The 22102-nt window shown below is 40.2% G+C and overlaps 1 protein-coding gene across 1 annotated transcript in view; it reads left to right on the forward strand.

The window, feature by feature from the left end:
• The window catches only part of ADAMTS6 (ADAM metallopeptidase with thrombospondin type 1 motif 6), an 894781-nt gene extending 873591 nt beyond the window's left edge, over nt 1–21190 (forward strand). The window contains exon 25 of the mRNA XM_029576285.1: nt 19171–21190. Coding sequence (XP_029432145.1) covers nt 19171–19280 — 110 coding nt within the window. The 3' untranslated portion in view covers nt 19281–21190. The remainder of the gene's footprint in view (nt 1–19170) is intronic.
• Nucleotides 21191–22102: the final 912 nt, after the last annotated feature.

Genomic DNA, 22102 nt, shown 5'->3' on the forward strand with positions numbered 1-22102 from the left:
GGGGCTGGTCCAGAGGCCTGGACCACGCCCCCGGGCCGGCACCATGCCCCCGGTCCCGCCCCCGAAACGCCGCGTCATCCGGTCCTGCCCCCCCGACACGCCCCCTTCGAAAAACCCCGGGACCTACGCGCGTCCCGGGGCTCTGCGCGTGCCGGCGGCCTATGGAAAATAGGCGTGCAAGGCCCTTCTCGCGTAAATCCGGGCGGATTTACGCGAGCAGGGCTTTTAAAATCTGCCCCTTTATATGTAAGAATTTATATTTTTGTAAGAAATAAAAGATGGCTTTTGTCCTGCTCCTATGGAAGCTTCAAGATCTGAGAAGATTATTTGTTCTCTTCCCTGGTCTTGGCTTTTTTTTTTTTTGTGCTTTTTGCTTTTGTGAACAGATTTTGTGGAGTTTTTGGTTTTATGAATTTATTTTATTTTTCTCTCACAAGTAATTTAGTGTTTTTATTTTGAATTTTTTTTTTTACTTTCTCTTTTCATTTTTTGGGGGGGATTATATAATATCTTGTATATGAAGTCTTTGTAGTGAGCTATTAGTCTTATATGTTTGTTGTCCTGTGGAATGGGGGAGGGGGTATGAATACATTATGCAGCTGCTTCTTTTTTTTTATTAAAGGAGGAAGTAGCAATTGACACTTAACTTGGGCTTTAGGTTATTTTTTATTTCCCTTTTATCATGTAATAATCCACAGGCATCTAGGTTAATAGGGAGAAAGAATGGACTGCTTAAACAACAATTTCATATTTATTGTAGCACATTTCTTAACCTTACAGAGTATAGAAAATGCACTTTCATATGAGGTAATAATTTAGAAACTTCTATGTAGATAATTATACCTAATTCTCAGTTCACTCCCTGTAAAGATTTCAATGAGTTCCCAGAATAAATTCAAATTGCACATACTTGCTGCACAATTTGTAAACATTTTTTTGTTTTCTATAAATTGGTAAATTATTTTGCATTTCTGAAATATATACTCATTATTCTATCTGCTGCATATTTCCATGGTTTTCATATGGCTATACATTCCTTATTATGACAAACTTTCTTCTTGTACATCATTGCCTTCCTTGTGTTGCTGGTTGGGTCAGAGGATATTTTGATATCTGTATGCTTTTATCTTTGTCAAGTGGCATCCAAATGTCAAGAGAGGAGAGATAGGTGAGTAAGATACACCTGAGTTTGAGTGCTCCAAAAACATACAAAATGTAATAAAGTAGGTTGTGAATTGTGAGTGGGAGATGCTGACAAGCAAGGTCCTGAGACTAGAAATCAATTCAGCATGGAAAGACACCCAAATAACTGCAAATGTACAACTCAGGAACATAACATGGACTTTTGCTAAATAGACCATGATGACCAAAAAGGCCTGAACTGAGCCAAAGATAGCTTGACCATAAACTTTTGGCAAGCTGGGGATCCCCCAAAAATCAGATGATAAACATCAGCACAAAGCTCAAACCAGGAAGATCACAGCAGATAACAGGAAATGCCAAAAACCATACAGAGAATCCTGGCAGCATGGAGACACCCTAGCTAAAGACTTTAATTTGGCCAGACTTCTGGAGCAACTAAACTTCAGGTGAAATAAAGTTTAGATGATGATTAAATATTCCTTAGCCTTTCTTGAAAATATGGTAGTTGCCTTGGTCTTTAGTAAATTACCAATTTTGAGTAAGCCAGTGTTTAATGCATTTATGTACTAAATGGATTATTCATATTTAGGATAATGTTCAAAATACATGTAGCGGCATATACACGTGTATATGGCCGCTTATAGATCTATGATAGTGTTTTATAACCCACATATATTATATACCAATGCACTTTATAAAATACGCAAATCTTTATCCTGGAACATAATATCATATGTATGCTTATGACAAGCATATATGCCATGCCTTGAAAATGAATATTTCATTGCATTGAACACACATATACAGTTTTTCCTACCTATTTTAAAAATATATATGCTTATATTTTATGCATGAAAATAAAGTATGACTTGCTTATGTAAAACCCGATTTATGTGTGCAAGTTGGTATATTTTAAAATGTGTGCATAATGAAATTAACTAGTTTACCAATTACTCCACCAGATTGCCCAGCCTTTGTCTATATCATTAAAATCCTCCTGGTTCTTTAGTCTTAATTCCCCTCAGTATACTCAGATCTCCCAAGCAGCCAATATTACACAATGAACAAGTCTGAAATCAATTAAGCAAGATGTTTTTCAGGTATAAAATTATTACACGAGCAATTTGCCAAATGTACGCATATACGTGTCTTTTAAAATAGCAACTTACATGCATAACTGTTGGCCCCATCCTGGATCGCCCCCTATTTTGCCCCTATTTTATGTGTGTATATGTGTGGATGAAATGTAAAGTGCACACATATGTTCAACTTTTACAACATAGCAACTATGTAAGTATAGGCTACTTACATTATATATGCTAATTTTTATGCATGTAACAATTTGAAACTTACTCCATTGCTTTTAATATTTCTAATACTGATGTAACCATATATTAGGAAAACTTTCATCCAGCAGCTGTCACTGTGAGTCCTATGATTCCAGGGGCATAATATAATGGATTGCTTGGCCTAAGTCTGACAAGTTTGACTCCGGATGTATTCAGAAGGTGGGCCCAATTGGCTCACCATTCTCACACTGACACTACATCATGTGACTGTACAACAAATGTCTCTCAAACATGGCTTCAAATGTGCAGTGAAAAAGGGTATAATTAAGAGAGGCATGAGAGGAAAGGGAAGAGGGACAGACAGAGAGAGGAAATCTTTAATCTTTAGCTGCCTTCTTCATAATTATAAGAAAGGTATTTAATTTTGTACTGCATTATTGCAACTATTGTCTTTGCTATATCTGTATACTTTTGTTGCAGTGCTTTCTGGAGCTTAACAGCATTAGTAATAAAACACTGCATATCCTGGCATCTACAATTGTGCTGACTCAGGGTGTGATTGTGGCGTGAAGTGCTTTATATAGCAAATTCTGTCAGGAAGGGAGCCTGCAGAATTCTGGCTTCATTTGTGTTACAGAGCAGTGGATACAGAGAGCATAAGAGTGAGAGAGAAAGATAGAGCAGGGGTCACAGAGAAAGAGGGAGATGGACAGACAGAGATTGTTTCAAGGCAATGGATATGTGACTTACTACACCCACAGAGTGAACTTGCAACAGGGGTTTTGACAGCTTTCTGTTATTTGCCATTCCCCCACACTATATCTTGGGGGTTAGCACTCCACCAGCATGTATTGGTTCTATGATACTTGTCAATTTTTAGTTTTGCCTTGACCATCTGTTGCATTGCACACTTGCTGTTTCACTCCTCTGGCTTTTGATATCATTGTTCCTCTGCCTCAGCCCTCAAAGTATACCTTGGGATTTTTGGCTACTTTTGCTGTGTTACTCTGCTCCTACTATTTCAGTTTTTAATTGCCAGCACCACTGCTACTCCAAGCCAATCTTAATCCCTTAAGGTTTTTCCTCCACTGCTCGGGCTATCTTGGTTCTTTCCAAATCCCCTTTCCTTATGATATTTGCTGACTCTTGGGCTTGTTCTAGCCATATGATGCTTTACACAGGCATTGCACACCCAGAGATCTTTAACAGCTTCATACCCTCTGGATATTTTCTTCAAATTCTTTATAGTTTCTTACAGTTATGTGAATATTGGCCTCAAGCAATATTTAGCCATCGGTGGATTATACCACAGCAAAAGGCAAGAGCTGCAGAAGTGTAGCACCGAGAACAAGAGCCATGCTTTTCCATGATTACTGCTTCTAAGTTAAAAAGAGGCAGTATTTGCAAAAATGATTCAGGAGAAGTTTCATATCTGGATTCCCTTAATCACAGGAAATTAAACAGCTAATAACTAAAGAGAATTTTTGCCCCTGGTTAGTAACATTTTATCCTTCAGTGAAGAACAACTCCAAGCCCTTCACCTTCTGATGATGTCTACCCACCAGTTTCATTAGAAATTATTAGAAATGCCAAATTTGGGTATGCAAAATAGGCTACATTGCTTCCCCCATTGACTATAATGGCAAACAAAAGAACAAATACAACTTTTTTTTTTCAGTTGAGCCAAACCAAACAAATGATTGTGACCTTCAAAATGAATAAAAAAAACCAAAACAATTTTTTTGACTCTGCACACCCTTTAGTATTCGGTCTATTTTAAGGCTGGGGTGGAAGGAGGGCAGCAATTGGTAAACATATATAGAAAACTTTTAGGAAATGAACCAATATGTATATTGTGGTAGTTTATGTTTAATAACTGCTCCTGACTAATAACAGAAAATTAAAAAATGGACTTATTAAGCAAGGTCTTTTTGGAAATATAAAACTGATGTGATAGCATATCACTGAGCCAAGTGCGGATGAATTTCCTATGTTTCCCTCCAGTAATGACCTCCAAGTATTGAGGTGCTTTTTAATTTCCAAACTAAAATGTTATCATCAATCCTGCGTTGTATTAGTCATCTAGTCATAACATATAAATTGTCAGCAGGCTCTCAAAAATAGCAGTATAAAAGACAGAGCACAATGACTGTTCTTTTAGTTTTGATTTATGGCTAGTCCTAATGTTCCAAATGCAGCAGATGCACTTTGGTTGTCATTTTGATTAAAGTAAGCAGTTTGTATTTATAGCATGGACATAAAATAACTTAGATGTGGTGAAGACCATGAGATGTATTCTTTATGCATTTATGTACATATTTACACATTACTCCCTTATGCTGGCTACATTTAGATTGCACATCATAATTTTCCCTAACTTGTTGCAGGTCAGAAACATGTGCTCTGTTTGTAATGCCTGTTTTAGTAAGCTTCGAGTTACCTATAGAAATACTAGGGGGCGATTTTCAACCTGGTTGCTTTCCTGCAATGTCTGCAGGTGCTTTTTATCCATGGACTTGCAGACTTTGCACCAACAAAAAATGCTCTGGAGCACAGGTGATGGAATGTCTCCCACACAAGGTTATGCCTGCTGTATTGAGAGCATAACTTGTGCAGATGAACTTACATGCCTACTTTTTAAAATTCAAAATTATGGGGCTAATTTTCAAAGGAGTTACATGCGTAAATGGAACTACTATCATAGTAATTTTCAAAAGCCATTTACTCGAGTAAAGTGCACCTATGCAAGTAAAACCTATGGACAACTCAATGGCATATATTATAGCAATTTTCAAAAGACCACTTACTCGAGTAAAGTGCATTTACTCGAGTAAAACCCAGTTTTTCTCAAGCAAATACTTTTTAAAATCAGGTCCTAAGTATTTAAGTCTCACTTCTTCCCTCAAATCCCATTCAAAATGCCTTTTTCCAGTGCACGTAAAAGTACAGATGACATCTGGTTATGCACATAGTTTTATGCGCACTCAGCCCTGTACAATTTTAGAACAATCATTTATTTATTTATTTATTTGAAACTTTTATATACTGACGTTCGAAGGACATCACATCGGTTTACATGGAACAATTTGGGAAAACAGTACAGTGAACTTGGTAACTTAACTGAAATAAATTTATGATAAAAAATAGGTGGTACAGAAAGAATCTAGATAATGAACATAAGAAAGACAAAAGAGGACAAATTCACCTGGATAACTTGATATGAATAGACTCTTATTAATATATATAAATAAAACCATTGTACATGCGTGTAAATGGCTTTAAAATTTCAGCCTTAGTGGGTAATTTTCAAAGGCATTTCCATGGGTAAAATAGTGTTTTGGGCCAAGAAATGGCCTGTTGCAAAACTGCCCTCCTAATATGTAGGCAAATTAATGCGTATATGTCATGTTCGTACATACATTTCCCTGGGCTGTGTGGTAGTGTTCCCAGTGGGGAGGAGGGGTGGGCTTATACACATAATATTGGATTTTAAAAAGTATGCATGTACATTTTCACAGAAAATGTGTGCAGACATTTTAGCATGTAGATAGATTTGGTAGGATAATTTTGAAAGCGGATTTATGTGCATAAGGAATTATTAAGCGATTCTGTTTTCTCCTCATTAGCCTCTGCATTTCCTCTGAATCTTATAATCCATTTTTACACTTCTTCCTGTCACTAACATATCTATAAATAGTCTTGTCCCCCGTTTTACCATATTAGCTAATTTTTCATCCATTTGCACATTTGCTATGCTGTCTACTTTCCTACCTTTTCTTAAGTTTTCCAGATATTATTGCTTGTCTTCCTCTTTCTACAATCTCTTGTAGAAAACCATAGTGGCCTCTTTTTCCTCTTACCTTTATTTACTTTCCTAACAAAAGGGTTTGTTGCCCTTATAATAACTCCTTTGAGTTTTGCCCACTGCTGTTCTGCTTCCCCCATACAGTCAGTGAATCCTTGAGGTACTCCACCATCTGGACAAATGCACGATCATTATCTGTGTTCTCATACTGAATCATATCATCCAGGGATCACTAGATCCCTGCTGTGACATCAGAAACACACTCCATATATGTAAGCACAATGTCCATTACTGCCTTTCATATGCCAGTTCTATTACTAGTTGCCAGAACAGTTCTTCCTGCAGATACTCTTATATCTCCCTGTTTGTAGATGATACCACAGCAGGGATGTATCATTCAACAGCCAGTAGATTGAAATCACCTAGCAACTAAGGGGGTCATTTTCAGAGAGAGAGAGAGAGAGAGAGAGAGAGAGAGAGAGAGAGAGAGAGAGAGAGAGAGAGAGAGAGAGAGAGAGAGAGAGAGAGAGAGAGAGAGAGAGAGAGAGAGAGAGAGACTTCCTATAATGCCTATGCCCTAGACAGGTATTTGTATCCCTTTGGGAGGGCCACCTAGTAACTCGAGGTGGGGATTAGGTATGAGCGTAGGGGGTTGTGGGCCACTTTCACATTCAACATGAGACCTACGGAAAGAACAGTGGTCTCTAGTGAAGATTTGCTGGCCGTCGGAGTGAGGACACTCACTCCAAGAAAAGATTTGGGCAACGTTCTCTCAACCTAGCTTGATGGACACTCTACCTGGGCAACAACAAGCTAGGTTGAGAGAACGTTGCCCAAAGTCTCTTCTTGGAGTGAGTTTCCTCACTCCGACGGCCAGCAAATCTTCACTAGAGACCACTGTTCTTTCCGTAGGTCTCATGTTGAATGTGAAAGTGGCCCACAACCCCCTACGCTCGTACCTAATCCCCACCTCGAGTTACTAGGTGGCCCTCCCATAGGGATACAAATACCTGGCTAGGGCAAAGGCATTATGGGAATATCGTGGACCGCGATACTCCTGGCTGGACACTTTCGCGAACACATCGTGCACCGCAATAAAACAACCAATGAATCATCACGGTGCCCGATGTTTTCACGATTTGCGACTCCAGTTCCGCGAATGGCGAAAACATCGCGTGCGGCGATGTTTCCCCACTGCATGAAACATGCCTTATTTGCATAGGACACGCCCCCTCATGCGTTACCACTGCGATATTGGAAAATGAGGCCCTAAATCTCTATCCATTTATTCTGCTTGTGAAGGAGCTCTGTATATTACACCAATATAAATGGATGTTCCATCCCTCTTTCGAGATTAATCCACAGTATTTCCTCTCTGCCTTGTAAACCATGTAGTTCTGTTGCGTTAATATTTTTTCTATATATAGTACCACTTCTCCCTTTCTTCCTATACTATCCTTTATGAATAGATTATAGCTGGTATAACTAAATCTCCTTGTGCTGTGAGACTCTCTAGGCTCTGCTGTTTTGCGACCCTGTGGATCCCAGTATTCACCTTCAAATTCCTTATTTCATGCTTATGAGACTTTGGGGACTAATAGTGGTCTTTCAAGCCACCTGGACTTCTTCACATGCAACCTAGAGATGCCAAGCTATATTATTTCTTATGTCACATGTTTAAATGACTAGTTTTGGGATTCGGTCCCTCCTGACACAGCTGGACTAGCAAAACACGGTTCGTGTTGGGGGACCTGCTTGTATTTCATCTACATACATCTACTTATTAAAGACTGATGTCATTTGGCACCTGTCATATTGATTGATTCATTTTTGAAGTTTAAGGATCTGCATGTATCATGGCGCTACACTTTAATATATTGTGGTTTATCCACTTTGTGTACCACATCATTTCTCCACCTTCATCTATGCTATAACTAAATCTCAGTCATGGTTCTTTGCCTCTATGCCTGCCACTAAATCCAAGTCGACCTCTTTCATGACTACCTCTATATCTGGTACTTTATTTCTCATACTGTGTGCATTAGTGTATATCACTTTCCAGATATTGCTCTTTTTCCCCATTTCTCTAAGGGAGGATGACTTTAAAATAGCTGCATATGCACCCATAGATATGTGTATATGAGCGTGCGAAAATCTACGCCTGTATATTATAACCTGCACATATATGATATGTGTTGGTTATAAATTATTCGCCTATGTACCCAGCAACATGTGTGCATATGTAAAAAAAAAACCAACCCACAAATATATATTGCACTTATCCAGATAAATTCTAATTTATCCAGCTAAGTATTGGCTTTGCAGTTACTTAGCCAGATAAGTCTCAAAAGCGGTACTTATCCGGCTAAGTCAGATAGCCAGGTAAGTCTGAAAAATGCTACTTATCTGGATAAGTCTTAAAAAATGCCATCCATATGTTCAATGTAGAGCTCACACTCTAAGGCATAGTTGTCCCACATGACACGAAATGTCAAGGCAACATTAATCATATCTGAGCAAAGTGCTTTGGTGCATAAACCCAGGAATGATGCTGCTGAAGCTAGGGCATGGCAAGAGGTGCAGCTAGTGCCATCCATGGACTAGGGTTGTTGTTCAATAGAAAGTGTTGATGCAATTGGCGCAGAGCATCTCAAAGCCAGCTGCTGGCACAGTGCAGATTTCCTGTATAGTTTTCCAGACAGTGACAATGAACCTATTTATGATTCTGAAGAAGATGTCTCTTCTCCAACTCCTACACAGTTGTAGAAGAGACTCAGCTGTCAGACCCAGCTATCAGACCAAGTGAAGCATTTCTTTGCCTCCTTTAAGTCCTGGATACCAGAGAAGGAAATTAGAACCTCTCCTGTCAAAGATGGAGGAAATGTTCCCACATAGTGAAGCTGCTCAATGTCCCACACTGGTTCAAGCCTTTCCTCAAAAGCTTCCAGAGCTAGAAATAAGTCCTCACCATAAGATGGTAGATTCTCCTCATCCTTGGGATTCTCTTCATAAGTCAAAAGGGGAAGAAATGGATTCTGCCCATTCTAAGTTCTTATCAAATATTTCCCCTTCTGAGAAGAGAAGTCTTCTCTTAAGTAACCCTTATTCTCTTAAGGGTCTGGCTTACTGTTCCCTGTTGTCAGGAGAAGAGGAGGATTTTAAAGGAATTCCTTCAGATCAGACTTGCCTTAAAGTATTTCTCTTTCAGCGGATCTCTACTACTACTACAAAATCTTGAATAAACTGTACATCAGTGTCAGGAAAAATAGGACCTGAGAACAGATGTCTTTGAGCTTCTTCATTTTCTTCAACCTTCAGTGGGTTCCAAAGCTATGTCAGTTTACAAGCTCCTTCAGGATCTCCAGATGAGGATATGGCAAATACCAATATCATGTCTTCTGGTAGCCCAGAAACTGGATTTATAATACAGGGTCCAAAGTTCCTCAGGGTTTGTGTTCATCCATCTACCCCATTACTCAGTAGTGGATGAGTCAGCATTGAAACATGCTAAGGGCACTCATGATTACTCCAACACATCTCCTAGGAAGGACCCAAAGGCATTGGACCATCTGGGGATAAAGATTATCCTATTTTCTTCAGTTGGATCCTTATTCCAATTTTTGAAGGATTTATTTTGGCTAAAATAGCCTTTCACCTCACCTTTTAACCATGACGGTAATCGTTTTGCCTTCCTTCCACCTTTCTTAATTTGTGGAATACATATGGACTGCACCTCTAGGATTGTATTTTTAAACAATGTCCATTCCTGTTGAACACTTTTAACCTTTGCAGCTGCACCTTTCAGGTTTTTTCTAACTATTTTCCTCATTTTATCAAAGTTTCCTTTTTGAAAGAGCTGCAGATTTACTTATTGTTCTCCACAGTAGAGGCAGAGACCAGACTTCCGCCTTTGGAAGTTGATTTGCATAGGTTCCTCCTTAGGTGAAGAAACCACCGGTGGAGCTCTTGATCTGGGGCTAGTGGATTAAGGTGGTTCAGGGGCCGCTCATCGTATGGTCCTTATTTCCCGATGCCTCTCCTGGAGGCGATGGTCAATCCGCCCAACCAAGGAAATGAGGTCCTCCAATGACGCAGGAATCTCTCGGGCTGCCAGTTCATCTTTCAGAGCAGGTGACAGTCCCTCAAGATAGAGTGACCACAGGCAATCCTGCCATCCCAGTTCCATTGCCAGGGTTCAGAATTCCATGGTGTATTCTGTGAGGGTGGGATCCCTGGAAGAGGTGGAGGAAATGGTGACCGGCGACCACCTGTCAGCCTGGGTCATCGAAGGAGTGTCGGAACGTGGAGACGAAGTGAGGTAGCTGTTGAAGTATGGAATCAGAATGCTCCCAAACCAGGGAGGCCTATGCCAGGGCCTTCCCCTCCAAACGGGATAGGATGAATGTGATCTTGGTCACTTCATCTGGAAACAGAGAGGGTTGTAATGCAAACTGCATGTAGCATTGATTGATGAAGCCTCGGCAGACATGAGGATCCCCATTGAATTGGGGAGGAGCTGGGAGGGCCAGCAGTGCCTGTGAGGGCGAAGAACCAGAGGAAGTGTTTTTAGCAAGAGTCCCAGGGTTGGCCATGGTGGACTCTTCGTTTTGAATGTAGTCTTTTGACTGAGGTAGCCAAAGCTTCGAGGAATTGCTGCTGCTCCCATACACATGTATCCAGGCCTGGAATAGCCTGTAAGGCGAAGGACACCGCCGAGTCCATGGCCTTGGCAACCTTTTGCACTGGACGTGGACCCTTGGCCTGGTGCAGGAAAGGTATGGTCTTCTGAGGGAACCCAGAAGGCGCCTACCACCAGGAGGCGGAGCACACAAGGAGATAGAGCCGCTCAGGAGCTTCACCAATAACAGTCTAGGGGCTCCATGGGTTGAACCCTTGGATTCCCAGACCGCCTGGGCTTAGGTGGGCCTCGAGGGGTCTCCCAGAGAGATGGAAGAGAGGTGTGCCCACCATGAGTAGAGGTCGCGGCTGTAGCTGAAGAGGCGAGCTAGACCAGAACAGAGTGTACCGGAAACCATGGGAACAAGACAGGAACAGAAGGTCCTCCGTCAGGAAAGGCCACGCCTAAAGGTCTAGTTTGCAGGAAGCGTCGAAGCAGGTGGACCTGGTGGTCTCGGGAGGAGAAATTAGAGTGTCCGAGTGGAGCGCAAAGGTCAATGCCAGAGTACCAGTCCAAGAATGGTCAGCTAAAGCAAGGGTCAGTTCCAGGTATCAGTCCAGGCATTGTCAGACAAGCAAGGATCGGTTCCAGGTATCAGTCCAGGCATAGTCAGATGAGCAAGCAAAGGTCAGTACCAAGAATCAGTATCTCCATGGTGAGACCGCACCTTGAATTCTGTGTACCATTCTGTTCGCCGCATCTCAAAAAAGACATAGTTGCGATGGAGAAGGTACAGAGATGGGCAACCAAAATGATAAAGGGGATGGAACAGTTCCCCTATGAGGAAAGGCTGAAGAGGTTAGGGCTGTTCAGCTTGAAAAAGAGATAGCTGAGGGGGGATATGATAGAAGTCTTTAAGATCATGAGAGGTCTTGAACGATTAGATGTGAATCTGTTATTCCCCCTGGACTAGGGGGAATTCCATGAAGTTAGCAAGTAGCACATTTAAGACTAATCGGAGAAAATTCTTTTTCACTCAACACACAATAAAGCTTTGGAATTTGTTTGCCAGAGGATGTGGTTAGGGCAATTAGTGTAGCTGGGTTCAAAAAAGGTTTGGATAGGTTCTTGGAGGAGAAGTCCATTAACTGCTATTAAGCAAGTTTACTTAGGGAATAGCCACTGCTATTAATTGCATCAGTAGCATGGGATCTTCTTAGTGTTTGGGTAATTGCCAGGTTCTTGTGGCCTGGTTTGGCCTCTGTTGGAAACAGGATGCTGGGCTTGATGGACCCTTGGTCTGACCCAGCATGGTAATTTCTTATGTACTTATGTCCTGGCCACCTTATCCAGACCTGTCCGGCATCCGGGAAAATTCAAAGCCTAAGCCCAGTGGGGGTCCCGAGCTTGGGCACTACTGTTACTGGCCCTCAACTTCTACTGCCTGTCTCTCTCTTCAGGGAGACACATTCCTTCTCCACCACCGCCTTCATGGATACTGGGCAGGTGGAAATTTCATTCTGGAGGAGCTGGTCTCATTACTTCGGATTCCCATGCAACCTCTTGAGGTTCCTTTGAGAATAGCCACCATCCACGGAGAACCTTTGCCTGATCGCATCACCCATCATACCCTAGCAATCCGACTGACCGTAGGGACTCTCCACGATGAAGAACTTTCTCTCCTGGTCCTGAAATGGTCAGTACAACCCATTGTCCTTGGATTACCCTGGCTTCAATTATACTCCCCGCACTTCAACTGGGAGTCACTCCAGCTCATAGAATGGGGTTCTTGCTGTTAGACCCACTGCCTATGGTGGGTTTCCCCGTCCATGCCTGTGCTTACTTCCATGCCCCTTCTGGGGTTTCCTACACCCTACGCAGACTTCCAGGATGTTTTTTCTAAACAGCAAGCCGATATATTACCACCACTCCGGAAGTTCCACTCCCCAATCAAGCTACTACCCGGTACCATGCCTCCCAAGGGCAGAACTTACCCGCTGTCACTTCCAGAGAACCTGGCTAAAGGCTTCATCAGGCCCTCTGCATTCCCTGCAGGCACCGGGTTCTTTTTTGTAAAAAAAGAAGGACGGGACATTACGACCATGTATAGACTACCGAGGCCTAAACGCCGTCACCTACAAAGATCGATACCCATTGCCCCTCATCAGTGAGCTTTTTGATTGACTTCAGGGGGCCCGAATCTTTACTAAGTTGGACCTGCGCGGGGCCTACAATATGGTCCGCGTCCAGCCTGAGGACATTTGGAAGACAGCATTCAACACCCATGATGGGCACTACAAGTACATAGTAATGCCTTTTGGCCTATGCAATGCTCTGGTCATCTTCCAGAGAATGATGAACGAGATCTTCCGAGATCTTCTATACTCCTTTGTCGTAGTCTATTTAGATGATCTTCTCCAAGGACTTGGAATCCCATCGCTCCGGGAATCCCAGGGCTCAACCCGCGGAACCCCCGTACTGTTATTGGTGAAGCTCCTGAGGGCCTCTGTTTCCTTGTGTACTCCACCTCCTGGTGGCAGGCACCTTCTGGGATCCCTCAGAAGGCCATACCTTTCCTGGGCCAGGCCAAGGATCCACCTCCAACGCAACAGCTACGCTTTAGTTTGTCAATCTGGCCTACTATATCTTCCAGGTTCACAGTGATTTTGTTCAGTTCATCTGACTCATTACCCTTGAAAACCATCTCTGGAACTAGTATCTCCCCAAAATCCTCATTAGTAAACACAGAAGAAAGAATTCATTTAATCTTTCTGCAATGGCCTTATCTTCCCTAAGAGACCCTTTAATCCCTCGGTCATCTAACGGTCCAACCGACTCCCTCACAGATTTCTTGCTTTGGATATATTTTAAAAAGTTTTTATTATGAGTTTTGGCCTCTATGGCCAACTTCATTTCAAATTCTCTCTTAGCCTGCATTATCAGTGTTTTATACTTAACTTGACAATGCTTTTCCTTTTTCCTATTTTCTTCAGATGGATCCTTCTTCCAATTTTTGAAGGATTTGTTTTGGCTAAAATAGCTTTTTTTTACCTCGCCTTTTAGCCATGCCAGTTATCATTTTGCCTTCTTCCATCTTTCTTAATGCGTAGAATACATCTGGACTGTGCTTCCAAGATTGTATTTTTAAACGATGTCCATGCCTATTGTACACTTTTAACCTTTACAGCTTCACCTTTTAGTTCTTTCTAACTATTTTCCTCATTTTATCAAAGTTTCCCTTTTGAAAATTTAGTGTTAGTGCTGTAGATTTACATATTGTCCCCCTTCCAGTCATTAGTTCAAATTTGATAATGTTATCTTCACTATTGCCAAGTGGCCCCACCACCATTATCTCTCTCACCAAATCCTGCGTTCCACTAAGAATTACATCTAAAATAGCTCTCTCTCTCATTGGTTCCTGAACTAATTGCTCCATGAAGCAACTGGTTCAGGAACCGAGATAAAATGTAAACAAGTACCAATGAAAATAGCCAATTAAGAACCATATATAATAAACAAGCATCTCCTAATACAACAAACACATAGTCCATATAACTCTGTAAAATATCTATTACAGCTCTACTTTGTATATTTATTTATTTATTTATTTATTTATTTATTTGTAGTTTTTATATACCGACATTCCTGTAAAAATATACAAATCACATCGTTTCACAATGCAACACAAACGATCGCACAAGGGCGTTACATAGAACAGAGGAGGCAATTAACAGTAGAACGAGTCATAGTATAACATATCCTAACATAATAAATCAATACAAAGCCAAACTTAAAGCAAGGTCCTAACTCATTGTAAATCATCTCAAAACTGAAGAGATGTAATCTGAAAGTGGAAAACTGGACAGAGAGCTATGGTGGCCGATTAGACATAATATATTGTTATATAATATTGTTATAGTTAAAAACTGTAATAATCTGCTTGTGGTCAAACATTAAAAGACTGCACAAATAAAAATGCATTCTGCAATTTCCAGAATCTACTGATGTTTTGGCTTTTAGATCTTCTGGAAATGAATTCTATAAAAGGGGCCCAGCAATACTGAATATGTGCTCATGCTTTTCAGTCTAATTTGCTTTTCTGAAGGCACATCCAATAAACTCTAGAACAAAGACATCAGATTGCGAGAAGGCCAATAAAGCTTTGAAACTGAGTTAATACAATTATGCACAGGCCATTTATTACCTTAAAAACTAGCATTATTATTTTAAACTCATTCTCCATAAAACCAGAAGCCTTTGAATTTTGGCCAAAATCTGTGTAAATGAGTCCAATGAACAATTTGTACTACTGCATTGTGAATCAGCTGAAGCACACTTAAAGGTGACTTTACATAGGAGTTGCACATGTAAATGTAACACACTATTGTAACGATTTTCAAAAGCCAATTATTCATGCACTTAGGGGCAGATTTTCAAAGCCCTTCGTGAATAAATCCATAGGATTTACGCATGTAGGAGGGGTTACGCGCACCGGGCCTATTTTATAAAGGCCCGGCAACGCGCATAAAGCCCCAAGATGCGTCTAAGTCCCGGGGCTTCGAAAAAGGGGTGGGGAGGGGGCGGGGCAAGTGGGGTACGGCGGGGCCAGAGGCCTCCGGCACAGCAGCCATTTGCCGCTGTGTCGGAGGATCGCATGCCGGAAGGCTGCTGGCATGCACAACTTGCACCTGCCTGGAACAGGCTCAAAAGGTAAAACAAAGGTCGTTTAGGATAGGGCTAGGGGGCGGGAGGGTTAGGGGAAGGGGAAGGGAGGTTAGGTTAGGTGGTTAGGAAGTTCCCTCCCAGGCCGCTCTGAAATTGGAGCGGCCTGGGAGGGAACAGGGGAAGGCCGCGGGCGTCTGTGCGCACAAGATGCACTAGTATGCACCCCCTTGCGCGCGCCAACCCCCGATTTTATAACGTGCGCATGTTATAAAATTGGGCATCCATGTGTGCACGCCGGGTAGTGCGCGTACATGAATGCCCACGCATAGGTATTAAAATCTACCCCTTAATGCGGTTAACCTATTGACAATTCAATGGCAATTTTCAAAAGTTCACTTACACGGATAAAATGAATTTACATTTGTATTATCCAGTTTTACATTTGTAAATGCTTTTGAAACTCATTGATGGAGACCAATATATAAAACATTACAGTAATCAAATCTTAAAAATGAGTAACAGTTTTAAGATTATTTTCAGAAAAAAAAATTGTTTTTAAGTTAAGTATCATACAAAATTTTAAAAAAGTAGACTTTACAACAGAATTGATCTGTGGATGAAGTGACAGAGCAGAGTTCCTCTAAGTGCCTAGATTCCAAACTTGACAAAAGACAAGAATCTATAAACCATCAAAATACAGCATAGAAGGCATATCAGGTACAGGAAACCATGCTAATAAACTAATCTGTCTTTTTATTTAATGAATGTTCGATACAAATCATCCATTGATTAACTGTGAATAGGCATTGTGTTATCTTTGACAGAGTGTAATCAATTGACACGGAAACGGCTAAATAAAATTGGATGTCATCAGTATACAGTGTGTATCCCACTCCAAAATTAGTCAACACTTGAAAGAGTGGAAAAATATAAATATTAAAAAGAGTACCAGAGAATGCAGAACCCTGGAGAACACCTATATTTAGTGCGATGGGTGAAGATCCATAGAAACATTGGGATAGAGCCTGACTTTACACTCTATAAGCATTTTTGAAATATTATGAAAGAATAGTTACATCGTCTGTTCCTTATCTGGCTCCAATATAAATACAACCAAGAGAGATCCTTTGCTTGAAACAAGCTCTGGTGAAGCTTTCAGCTTCAAAATTAAAGAAAGCGATTCCTTTTGAGAAGAGGTAAATAAAACAGACAGAATGCTTGGATTTCTAGGGTAAGCCTTTTTTAAGGCTCGGAGGACATTCTATCAAGTAGTTCTTGAAAAATTCCAGAGCTGAAATGGCTTGTAATATTGAAAGGTTAACAACCTGAATATTCTTTACACGTAGAGCATTCTGTATTATTTTCACTCTTCTGGTGATAATCAGACTGTCCTTTGCCACTGCAGATTTAAAGGATAGAAATTCCTCTGTTTGCTGTTTTAGCTTAATAACACCATGGGACTTCATTTGGAGGGAACATTGCTGAGAGTCTACTTTGCTTCCAAAAGCTTCCACTTTCTCCTTAAGCATCTTAATATCTGAAAGTAAAGCTTTTCTTTCGCATCTTAAATTGCATACCACAGTATCTCAAAAGTAGCATTAGAAAGCAGTACACCAATCTCCTGATCAGCAGCGCGTCCCTTTGAAGCTGGTATGACTTGCTATAATGAATGGCTTATTTGAAGGCATTGGATGGGTGTGGTGGGGATGCCCTTGTTGAAGGTCTGTATGGTAGTTGTGGCAGAGATGGAGCCCTTGTATGAGGAAGATGAAGCTCCATTTTCCACTGCCCTTGTCTTTTTCTGTCCAGGGTTGCTATGAGCTGTAAAAGGACTGAACTTTTTTTTTTTTTTTAATTTTCTCTTCTTAAATTTTCCAACCCCACCCCAAAAAAAAACAACCCCAAAATAATAATATAGTCAGTGATAATCACAACAACAGCAATACCCCTCCCATCCTACCCCTTCCCGCCCCAACTCAGGTTACCAATCTCTCCCAATGATGACCTTTAACCCAATTTTGAAATACTGCCCAGGTATAAACAAAGGAGAAACAGAATTCCGTTGTATAGCTGTTAATCTTTCCATCTGATATATGTCCCATAACTTCCTATATACTAAAATCTTACTAGGAAGATCTTTCCATTTCCAGTTAGCGGCTATTTCATATTTCACCACCAAGAAGACTTGAGTTATAAACTTATTGTCAGTTGTTGGTATTCCATCAACTGGTGCATTAAGTAGAAATATTTTCAGATCACTTTCCAAATGAATATGTGTTACATCCCATGTAAGCTTCTGCACACTTTCCCAGAAAGGAAGATTAGTTCATCAGTCCAGGTTTGAACTTTATGAACAAAAGAAAGGTATCCAATAGGGTACCCACCCCTTCTTCATCAAAAAGGGTAATATATATTTAAACCAATCCAAGGCTTGCCCTGTGCTGCAAACTGGTTAAACCAGAGTAAAAATGCAGCCAATAGAGTATAGCTGGCTATCTTCAGATGAAGGCACTCTGCTAATCAGGGAGAAGCTTAAGAAGCCTCTTCTGTTACCTAGGAGTTATGATAGCCATAGAGCTCAAAATCTTACCTATAGAGCTGTATGAGATATCAAATGTTTTTACCATGGTACGCAACCAAATATAAATACTGACCCCACAAGAGGGACGCTGACTTCATAAGATGGACGCTGACATGTGTGTTTCAACAGAAAAACGAGATGAGGAACTTTTGACCAGGATGTCTGCTCTGCCTGTTTAACTAAGGGCTCTAGCTTCTTTCCACAATCAATGCTGCCCAGGACAGGGACAGGTCACAGATGCGAAAACAATCCAAATCTGCCTGGAGATGAAAATCAGCCTATCCAAAGGGAAGTTTATCAGACAGGTCAGCTCAAAGAAAAGTGCTGACATCACAAGACAGCTCACAGGTCAAGAGGTTGCTGGTACGAGATCAAATCCTGGCCTGGAGTTTCCAAAGGTCACTCCGAAGGTCATCAAATCTTCACAAGAGATCACTGTTCTTTTCGTACGTCTCACTTTGAATGTCAAAGTGGCCCCTAACCCCTACACTAATACCTAAACCTAACCTCGAGTTACTAGGTGGGCCTCCCATAGAGATATAAATACCTATCTAGTGTGAGGGCATTATGGCTAGGCTGGCTCACTCTCTCTCTCTCTCATAGCTAGGCTGGCTCATTAATAAAGCCCTATCACACATGAAAAAGGTGTAGTTAAAGCTGTGCAATACAGCTTCACAAAACTGTGAGCCCAGCCCACTTGATCAAAAACCCTCTCATTTCCATCACACCATGCATTAAAGGCATTTTTTGCATGCAAAAACACCATATAGCACTTTGATAATTAACCCCCTGAGTGACTAAAGGCTTTTATTACTTAGGGCTTAATCACAAGCTATATTTACAGTAATCATGAATAATTATGACTGGAAAGTCCTACAGTTTTATAGAGAAATTAGTGCTTCTAATTCTTTCTTAAATATCCCAAAGATTTGCTCAGTGAACTTAAAGGGAAAATAGTTAAAACAAATAACATTGCTCAAATTAAGTTTAGATTTTCTTATGCTGTACTGGTTTATATTTTTTATTTATGTGGATCTAATTAATTTGCATTTTATGCCTTCTTCTACAGAGTGCAAAGATGTGAACAAAGTGGCTTACTGTCCACTGGTGCTGAAGTTCAAGTTCTGCAGCCGAGCATACTTCAGACAGATATGTTGCAAGACCTGCCAAGGACACTGACCCAACCAACTGAGAAAGAACCTTATTATTCTGTTGTGGAAATATGTCTGTCAAAAAGAGGCATACAGAGGAATGGGACTGCGACCCTTGCAAATGCATTACCCTGTGGAAAACATAACCACTGGTCAGCCTCAGCTGACAGGATTTCAATATTTTAACTTCTATGAAGTGGGATTTATTCTTTCAAAATGCTGGACACAGCATAAGGAGGGAAAGCCAAATTGGAATGATCAGAACAACATGTATAGATGATTTTTATAGGACATTTGTGCTCTTTTGAGTAAATCCAATAGTCTACATATAGTACCTCCATTGACCATTAAGATAATATTTTATTATGGACTAGCAATGACACTGAATCCATTTGTATTTAAAACTCTTAAAAAATATAGCTGTTGTGATTTGGGCTACCATGAAAGAAAAGAGTCAAAATTCTTTTAAGTCATATCTAAAAAATAATATTAACTATTTTAGCACCACAATTTAAATTATAAAATGGGCTTTGAAATGTTATTTAAGGAGCAATTATAAATTAGAACTAAAGAAAATCTATATTTGTTCTTCATTCCATCTGATTTCCATAGGATTTATTCACCATTTCTAAAATACTGCTGTGAGCCACATAAAGCTATATCTATCTAAATACAACTAAGGATTAGTGAGTTATGCATAAATTACTGCAAGCATGCATGTAGTGCAAGTCTGTAAAATTATGTCTTCAAAGCAATTGGTCTAATGATTCCTGTTGTACACATGTGGCTGAAATTTGTTTTAAAAGGGAGAAAACATGAAGTAGTAAGGATCAAGTAATAACTGAAGACCACCAAATTGAGTACCTCACTGCCACTGTATCCTGTAGGATATTTCAGCTTGCATTTTACCATTTCAGCTTGTTACTGTTTAAATCATCATCCAGAGAGTGGCTTAAACTTTGAATGCACCTTGGGTTTTATTTTCTTCAGCACTCCTATATTTAACATCATCAAGAGGGTACTATAGTTAAAATGACTTCTTCCTGATGCTCCCATCTGGCATGATATAATGGGGGGGTATTTATCATATGAACGTGTTGATCTGTGTGTACACATCAGTGAACACTTCAAATTCAAATTCTGTGAGCCTTATGGAATAGGTAAGGATTACAGCCAAAGATTTTTAAAAATCTTGGGGGCGGGGGAGGAAGGTTGTGTGTGTGGACGTGGGGTGCTTTAGATCATGTAACAGACTTAAAATTAACTTAACAATGTGTTGTTCATGCTCTGAATTGCATATGTCAAACCAAGTTACTTAGAACGTTCAGATTCCAGGGCTTAATGCCAATATGATTCACCCCTGCCTGATAAGAATCAACAAAGAGAGAAAGAAAGAGGATACGTGTTTATATTAATATATTGTACTTGAAAAATTGCAGTTTGCAGAAGACGATGAATGTGCATTTGTGTCCAATTGTGCCTCCATTGTAGTGCAATTAAATTCTGTTGCCAACAACATGCAATTAAGTTTAAAATCAAACGGCACTTTTAAGAAAAAAGAAAAGTAATACTCTTTCAATGAAACAGTTAAGTTATAAAATATAATTCTAGATCTGAATGTGTCAGTTTATTTAAAATGTGTTATATACTCTAAAAGCCAAATGTGTTATATACTCTATTTGCTGTTGTGAATTGGAAAGAAAAATAGAGTTTTATGACTCTTCTACTATTCAAAGCAGAAATTCTTTTGACAATCTATGTAGATGTTGTTCAGTGTACAGTGCTTAGAAATCCTGTCACCTGCTACCTCTTAATAGTTTGTTTAAAGATAACCAGCTACTTTCTGAAAAAGGCGCCTAATGGGTTTGCTATTATCTTGAAAATTTACAAAGGGTGTGACTTAATGTTTCAACCCTGGAGTAAATAATTTAAACCTGAGGCTTCTCTTTGTTATGGCTTAGAAGCTACCTTCTTTTAGCTGTGTTGGTAGGTTGCTTCTGATGTGAAGAAACAGATACTTGGCAAAACCCTAAATTATGTCCTCTATTTGGTAGATGTTCTCATGACCAGTTGTGATTTCTTTTAATTCCTCAAAACGTTTATTAGGTGCTGTCACTGTACGCACAATCACAAGGTGCATTATCCAGAAACTTGTAATGAGTTCATGGCGGACAGTGCGAAGAGGTACACTAGTATTTTTTATGAGTTTATACAGTAAATTCTTTTAAAACAGAATAGTGCACTTGTGAAAGCAGTGCAAACAATATAGCAGATTGAATGATGGAGAGTGAAATAAAAGCAATGGCAATGATTTCTAAGATAATCACACCGTGAATAAAGGTCTGAACCTTTAGTTCCTGCTGCTCCATGCTTGTACCACTTGGCCATATTGTGTGCCTACTGATTGTTCGTCTGCTCCCACACAGAGAGAATGTGTGAGATGGTGGCTCTCAGGACGAACAAGGAAGAACTTGATGAAGAAAACAGTATCATTTAAGGGTCAATGGTTACAATCATGATCAAAATCAATTTCTGTAAGGTATTATCTAACAATGTATGGCCCTTTATAAATAGGGTCCCTGCATGCTTCCGTTTCCTCATATCCATAACCAGGTGTATACATTTCCAATAGGCTTTTTTTCCCCAGATAGTTTATTAGTTAAAGGAAGTTAAATATCACATTTAGAAATTAGCTGCCTTGGTGCTGCATGCCTTAGCTGCATCTTAAATATCGTAAAGGGAAAAATGTTGCTATGGTATTTTCCATGTGTGACCTTATCATAGCAAAGTTTCATTGTCTCCACAAGATGATCGTGTTTATTAGCTATCTCACTTAAACAACAGGGTTTT

This window comes from Rhinatrema bivittatum, chromosome 1, assembly GCF_901001135.1.
Source record: "Rhinatrema bivittatum chromosome 1, aRhiBiv1.1, whole genome shotgun sequence".
NCBI classification, from domain to species: Eukaryota; Metazoa; Chordata; class Amphibia; order Gymnophiona; family Rhinatrematidae; genus Rhinatrema; species Rhinatrema bivittatum.